The sequence below is a fragment of the Mixophyes fleayi genome, chromosome 12, assembly GCF_038048845.1.
Source record: "Mixophyes fleayi isolate aMixFle1 chromosome 12, aMixFle1.hap1, whole genome shotgun sequence".
NCBI classification, from domain to species: Eukaryota; Metazoa; Chordata; class Amphibia; order Anura; family Limnodynastidae; genus Mixophyes; species Mixophyes fleayi.
This window is the reverse complement of record NC_134413.1, coordinates 12,948,717-12,956,852: the sequence shown is the minus strand read 5'-3', so window position 1 is coordinate 12,956,852 and position 8,136 is coordinate 12,948,717. Positions and strand designations below refer to the sequence as shown.

Below are 8,136 nucleotides of genomic sequence, written 5' to 3'. Positions count from 1 at the left end.
TCCTGGGAATACACCTGATTTATATCTTATCAGATACACAGTGACCTAAAGGACAGAAGCTCACCTCAGAGTCCATTCCCTGCATCTCGTTCTTTTCCAACTGAAACTGTACGAAGTCATCGATGACGTGGAACAGTTCAGGAGAGACGGCCTTGAAGTACTTGTGGTAGTCGTATTTCACAGCTAATGATGCAAATATGGTGTTATTGACCAGAGCCGAACGGAGGTCGGTCAGAACCCCGGGGGAATGCTGCCGGGCGTCTTCATAAAGGTGCTTGGTAATGAGGTAGTCCAAAATTGCATCTCCGAGGGAATTCTAAACCTGGTAGCAGTCTTAGGGAGAAAAATTAAATCAGTAATAAGTGACAGAAAACATACCTTCAATATCCCTGTTGTGATAAGGGGTCTCCCTGTAATTTGGAGTTGCCATGCCTAAAAATAAACTAAATTATATGAAAAAATGACCCCTTCTTTCCTTGCAATGCCCCTAGTATTCTCATCAAATTGCCCAGCAGTACTAGTCAGTGATTGTAGGGAAAACACTTGGAGACAATGCCTGTGCGTGTGTGCATGAAGTAGTCACGCGGAGCCTTCTGGGTAATGTGTTACTGGATAATATAACCTATATATCTATCAGATAATATTCATGCTGCACGTCATTCCCTACATTTGTAAGAGTGTAGCAAGACAAATACATCAGGCAAGGGCATTAAAACACTACCAATATTGTTTGATTAGCTAAAGCCCTCCCCCAACCCACATTCCCATCTCAAACTACCTCCCATTCCTCAACACCCCATCTCTTCCTACACAAAAACATATATACTAGCTGAAGGTGCACCAAGATCAGACAAGGGTCATACTCAATGACCGGAATCATGGACGAAAGTAAAAACGTGTCCAAAATATATAGACAAAGAAAATACACCAACAAGGTTTAACTCACCCATTGACCTGTGTAAGATACAATGTAAAGGAAGAATGTACACAGCTTTTAATGCGCAACTTATTAACTGTAAGCTCCCCCCCCCCCCCCCCCCCCCCCCCCCGAAAAAGGTTATAGTATCATTTTACAAAAAACAAGCAGTCTCGTTTGTCCTAACCATCAATACTTTGGGAATAAAAAGTATCACTTACAGGGACATTACAATATACAACTATACTTTTAAACATTATTAGTATAACCCTGGTGCAAAAAAATAAAATGTTAAAAGTGATTGTTTTCTCTCTGCTTCATTCAAATGGATTTAACGTGTGCTGGTCTCTACAGAGATCCAATCTCACCGGGTAATACCCTATTCTCTTCTATTCCAGCAGAGTGGCAGATTGTGCACACAGGGGTTAATTCTATCTCTGTTCCAATTAATAACTTTGAGACTGAAGAGCATAAGATCATTGAACTGTATAGAGACGCTGGTGCAGAGTAAGGTGGATGAGAGAGCAGGAGAGAAGGAGAATGTATTATATATCTATCTCTGCTCACACCCCCTGTTATTACTAACCAGAGAAGTGCGGCACTCACTCTGCTCTGAACCTCATCAGATCACACTGAGGACATTGAGAAACAGGAGACTATCCCCAGGCAGCGTATACAGAAAATGTGATGTCGCTCATGGGGAAGAGAACAGCAGCTTCTGAGAACTAATACACACAAGCAGCAAGAGATTTTCCAGCGAGTGACACACAAGCAGTGCTGGCTTTTCAGTGCTTCCCGATTCATGGATTGGAAAATTACTAGCGGGAATTATCCTTGTAACAGGAGTTGGCCAAAACTTGACCAGAGACGATGGAAGTTACGTTGGAAAATAACTCCTGGAAAGATTTTAAACTTCAGCTGTTGTCACATGCAGGATTACACAAACAAAAAACTGTGAAAGATCTAACAGGAACTGATTATTCTAATTCTTAGTGGGAGGAAGTTTTATTCAATGTGTAAGGTTCATAACCCCTTGTATACGTCAGATTTAGGGAACCAGAGCGGTCGTGGAACTACAAATTCTAGCATGCCTTTACAACAGCTGGAGTGCCACAATATGTCCGACAGATTCCTACACAAACCTACAGCATACTCCAAGAAACAAATCATAGCAGGACAGTTATTAAGAGTTACTTACCAGTTATGGTATTGTAGTGGTAGGAGGCATGGGTAAAGGCCTGGAGGAGATAGGCCTTGTTTTTAAATGGATAGTTAATTTTCTTTCAAAGTTTACAAATCCAGATATCAGGTGGTCCAGAGTTTTTTCGGCATCAGGGTGGTCAAACATGCACCTGGGGGGGATTTTTCAAATAACCGTATTCAACGCCTTTGAAGGGGGACAGATCAGAATTTGCTTCATCATCATCTTGTCTACTTGAGTCGACGCCGATTCCGGACTTCTTCACCTCTGGGAGAACTTTCAAGCCGAGAGAACAGAGAAACAGTTGAGCAGCCCGTTCACCGCAGCTGGTCAGATAACAGCCCAATAAGGCCTCCACGCAGTCGGCTATACTCTTATCTGCAATACACTGCTCGGTGTGGAGGTCATAGGAAATGGACTGTTTCCCTGTATCTACCCCACAGTTTTCCTCCGAAGGGTTCCAGAAGCCGACCACGAAGTCATCCTCTTCCACGGCCTTGCTAGGGTCGAGGTAACACATGGCATCCCAAGAGCTGTAATCAAAGTCGTCAAAATCGGGCGAGAACTGGGTATTCTCCAAAGAGCTTTTCTTGGGGGCTTCCATTCGTAACTGGGGTCAGGGGCTGAAAACGTAGGCAGGGGAATCTTCTTTACAAAAGCCCCAGACCCTATCAGCATACTGTCGATGAATTTTATGTGCTCCTGATCGTATTCCAAAAAATCGTCATCAAAATCGGCTTCCTCTTTAGGATTGCGCCACATCAGATCTTCATCCTCTTCGTCGTCAAAGTCTTCATCGAGCTTGCCATTAGCGGTCACACCGTCACTGGCCTGAACAGACAATAAAATTATATTATAATCATACTCAAAACAGCCTAAAAAGGTGTAACTGCAGTTGTCTCTTGTTACCAGGATACAGGGTTTTCTTGAATTAACAAAATAGTATTTTAAACAAAGTATATCTCAAAAATGAAGATTCATCCTAACATATACCACCTTAGAATTAGCATAACTGTGGTGGCTCCATAGCAGGGACCCAGCAAAGCAGTCCATGCCCCCAAAAGTTCTGCCATTTACTGGGGGATGAGGGGGCTGTTTGGCAGAAGTTTAGGTGGCCCTACAATTTGTAGATCTGAGGTTGTCTGGAGAGCCAGCTATGCCCAGGTATGATTACTATGCTAGTCGCTCTAGCCAGTAAAGACCCAATAACCCTAGGATATTAGATCACAGACCTGAATACACTGAGCCTAGCTGGCTCCTGGAAGAGGAGGAGTGTGCTTGTTTTTTTGGTTTGTTTTTTTCGCAACTTCTCTAATAATGTCTAGTTGATCCAACACCTTAAAGTCTATGGAGAGCTTTTAGAAACCAATGGTAGCAAAGATACAGTTTGTCTCAGAGTATCACTTACTAAACTACATGTTTTTATAATTATAATTTTATAACAAAGCTGCACCAACATACATCTCCTCTCATCTCAAAATATCACCCAACTCGACACCTCCGTTCTGCACAAAATCTGCGTCTCTCATCCACCCTCATTACATCCTCCCATTCTCGGTTACAGGACTTTTTTCGGGCTGCACCCACTCTATGGAATTCTCTCCCTTGCACAGTAAGACTTTCCTCTGGTCTACAAACTTTCAAGTGTTCTCTGAAAACCCACCTCTTCAGACAAGCTTATAATATTCCTCAACCACACTCTTAACCTCACTACATTACCCCATTACCACCCATTACACAATTTCACACAAGACAACTACCCCCTGACCAACATTGTTGTGTGACAGGATCATTTAGCGCTTATGAGTCACTTTTACCTTTGCAGTCTGGCTGGGCCAAAATGCAAAATGTAGACTTAACCTCATGTGTCAAACTCCCATTGTCCCATAGATTGTAAGCTTGCGAGCAGGGCCTTCTCACCTCTTTGTCCGTTTTACCCAGTTTGTTTATTAGTTTACTATGTTTGTCCCCAATTGTAAAGCGAAACGGAATATGTTGGCGCTATATAAATAATGATAATGATGATGATGAATTCAAAAAATATAGTAAAACATTGAGACACTTGGACAGCATTAAGCTCTGTCGTCCATAAACAGCAAAACAAACAGTGATCCCGTCCTAAAAAAGGTGGAATAAAGCAGCATCGTAAATTGACATCACAAGAAAACCCCCAAATTATGGTGCAAACTCGGAGAAGCATCATTTTGCCCAAAATTTTAATTTTTATCTACTGAAATAAAGATCTCTACTTTCAGCTACATTTATGCAAAAATGAATGCATGGCAAAACTGAGTACACACGTCTCGTCAATTCATAGGCACACTTCCCTATACTAGATCACACCAATGACAGACTGTCAAATGAAATCATGATTTAATACAGGGAATACATAACTCAGACTTTTCCAGCAGTGTGTACATGTCTCTGTAGTATAGGAGGTAATTAAAATGGGCAATTGCTGGGATAACCTGCTCTGTATAAACTGTGCCGTTGTCCCTGGAGTGTGATACACATGTGTTATATTTCATTTTACAGGGCCTGCTTTTGCCATTGATACAATATTTCAATTCTAACTCACAGTTTCATTACTTTCCCACTTTTCGGAGGTGCTTTTATCTTGGTTTACAATATATCCAGGAGGAAGCCAGTTTACGGGTGGATCGAATATGGACACGACCATGCAGCTTGGGGAGCCTTTCTTCTTCCCGAGGCGGTAAAGGTTACAGTTACTGACCTGGGGGGAGAAAGATCAGTCCCAATTGAGGTTCCACAAAATGGATGTTACTTCTATAGGTCAGAGAGTTCTAGATACAAACGCAACATTCTAAAACAAAAGGCATTTGACCGTAAACACTTACAACATCTAAGTCACAGTTGATGACCTTTGGCTCCAAAGTTAATAGACATGAGCCTTCGCCTCCCATTAATCTTCTACCCCTTGTTTCTCTCATTGTAGACGGACTAAACGCTGCCCATACTCTCAGCAAGTTCAACGGCCAATGTGGTCGTGTTACACAGGTTATCAGCATCACACATCTATCAACTCATTGTTACAGCTGGAGAGCGAGCCCTCTGCTGGGGTAGGACCAACTCCATCGGGACTGTGGGAAAATTCCATCAGACGTCCACAATCCGCCAGCACGTGCGCTCAGGCTTGACATTCATGTGTAAGGACATTGTGACATTTTCCTAGCCTTTGCGAACATAGTTTAAGCCACAAAGGTACATTTTCAGAGGGATACGGTCACTGATAGATGACATACATATAGGGGGAAATTCAATTGATGGCGATGTAGTTCGAGGACATCACACTGCACACATTGGCGGCAATTATAGTAGAAAACTCGGCTCAAAAGGAGCGTGGATCTCTGTAAAATCATTGCAGAGAGAAGTGGAACTTTCCGGAGATACTACGCAGTTAATTGAATTTCCCCCCCATAGAAACTGCGTTTTAATATTAAAGAGGTAGAAAGCACAGAGGTCTGAGAAAAGGCTGCTTTAAGAGGTATCAAACCAGAACTCCTTTAACACCAGCAGAAAACACCACAACAAGACTGACCCATATGACACCGCTCAGGAGGCGTAGGACAGTCACGTAAAGCTCAGACAATGTCTGGGACAATATTATATTAAAAAGATGTCATTAGAAGTGGGGAAAAAAGGAGAAGACATTTATAAATAAAGAGGTATTTCTCAGTGAAGTTCTACCGGTCCTAGCAACAGTACGTTTTTATTTATAAGCAAGCTCCCACCCCGCCAGGCAGCCGCTGCGGAGCGTGGCTCTGAAATATACGAGTATGTGGAATAAAAAAACAAGATCTCCCTCTAACACTGTGCAACTAATGTCCCAATAATACAACTAATAAGAGGATTAGGAAAATGAAGGTGGGTGTATGTGACCATAATCAGTGCACTTATTGTATTCATTCTTCCTCTCCCTCAGGTCGGTATGTGACCATTTCCAAACCTAAGCTGGGTTAGATTAAGCTAAACAGAGCGTTAGAATATTAACAGACAAGGCAGATATGGGCAGCTCTGTCCACTTGAGAAAGAATGTTTGCCCCGGCTAACCAACGCTCACCCGGTGGTTGCTTTATATCACTCAAAAAAGTCACCGGATATTCCTGATAATGACCAACAAGCATTTGTACTTTACAGTGAGCAGTGGTAAAACTTCAGGACACCGCTTCATTAAAGTCTATTGTCCCAATGACAGCTTGCACACTAAAATATAGCTATGTCACCAACAGTATGCCAACATATTTTAATCAACATTTAAGTAAAACAGAGCGGATAAACCCTACACAGCACTAAATCACAAGCAGGAAGAGAAGAATTGCATTGATTCTAGGGACCGATGGAATGCTCGATCGACCAGAATTACACATTATGTTGTAGTGACGGACAATTACTAAAGAATCAGGGAGTTTGGTTTGAACGGACAAAACAGTTGGGAGGTACAGGTGTCTTTAACGGGGTGCACCATGGTCAGACGCTGTACCCTGTCGCCAGATTTATTTTGCCCTGGAATAATTCTGCCCCCCGGAAACAAACCTAATTGATGGGTTTGAGGATTCTACCATCAATATCACTAACCTTCTTGCTTCTCATGTAAGACAGACGTCCTTCGTGCGCATCCGGGTAAGTACAGAACAGGTAGGTGGTGATGGCGTGTTTCAGGAAAGAGTCGCCCAGCATTTCAAGACGCTCCAAGTTAAACCCATCGCTGGCGTTGGACAGCGTCAAAGCCTGTAGGATAAGGCCAGGGTTCGGCCCAAGAGTTTTTGATGCGTACCCGTTGGAAGTCCCGTTTTCACACTTTCCACTGTTGGTAATAGAAGAAGCTTCTGAAAAAAACTTGCCTTCTGACAAGTCGGGACACTCATCTGAGGTAGGTTCGGTAGCGTTAATGTCAGTACATTCACGGTTGGCCATGAGCTGGTTCTCAATAGGTATATTCTCAACAGGGAATGAGGTAGAGGATTGAACAGGTAGCTCTTGTGTGCAGCAAGCCAGCCGACTCCCGGGGCAAACATCATAATCGCCATTGGCAAGACCATTGCAAGAGATGCCGTTAACCGCTTTGTGATCATCTGACACACGTGCTGCCTGGGGGCTGCTGGGAGATTTCTGACAGGGCGTTGAAAAGTTCACAGACATTTGGTCATAAACTTCTGTGGGGGTACCCGGTTTAGCAGCAAGATCGGGGACTGCTGAGACGCCAAGTTTACAATCACTTCCTGGGTCGGATGATGAGGAGGAGTTGAGACTCGAGATGAAGGTTTTGCTGTCGATCGACCTTTTCCATCCAAAATCCAAATTGGGATATCTGAAAAATGTAAATTCCGCTGAATATATAAAAAACGAGCGGGACCATTTAAGAACCCCAAGAACTATAGTAACAGATGTTTACAATGAAAAACTGGAATCAATGTACAGATGGAGCAGTGTTTGTTACAACATTTTCAACAGTAGTTGATTAAAATTATAAGTTTATTTTGATTTACTGTTGGCCCTTTTCGGAACACATTTAGAATCTGTGTGCTAAGGTGTAGCTCACCTTAGCACACAGCTATATTTTTTTTAAAGTTTAACTGAATACCTGTACCCTTTGGGGTTTAAAAAGATTTTTTAAAAAGTGATTTTTCAGCTCTATAATGTTCCTATGAACTATAAAACACCCACTAGGTCAAGAAGGTCTTGTAAGTCAGAGCTGGGATAGACTACGTTACAGAAACAGGATGAAATGATACAGCGGGTCTTACCGGAAATCCTCAGGAAGAGATTGGACTCCGACGCCTGCGTCAATCGCTGTCTGGGCTCTTAGTTCCTCCGCTGTCAGAAGACAATGTAAGCGATAGAGAATGCTGGGCAGACAAACCGCTTTCCTCCACAGAGATGCCGGGATAGGATGTATTGCACAGAGCTCAGGCACCAGAATCTTTGACATACAGAAAGTGACAGGTCAGTGGGGTAAAAGGAAAAAAAAAACACCATCTCCTAGAATACAAACAGCTGG

General features: G+C 42.8%; 1 protein-coding gene across 1 annotated transcript in view; it reads right to left on the bottom strand.

The window, feature by feature from the left end:
• Positions 1 to 48: 48 nt before the first annotated feature.
• Positions 49 to 8,136, bottom strand: part of DICER1 (dicer 1, ribonuclease III) — a 37,506-nt gene continuing 29,418 nt past the window's right edge. Inside the window, 6 exon segments of the mRNA XM_075192105.1 lie at positions 49 to 333; positions 2,115 to 2,697; positions 2,700 to 2,948; positions 4,696 to 4,851; positions 6,714 to 7,446; positions 7,883 to 8,058. Of these exon segments, the coding sequence (XP_075048206.1) occupies positions 2,257 to 2,697; positions 2,700 to 2,948; positions 4,696 to 4,851; positions 6,714 to 7,446; positions 7,883 to 8,058 (1,755 nt within the window). The 3' untranslated portion in view covers positions 49 to 333; positions 2,115 to 2,256.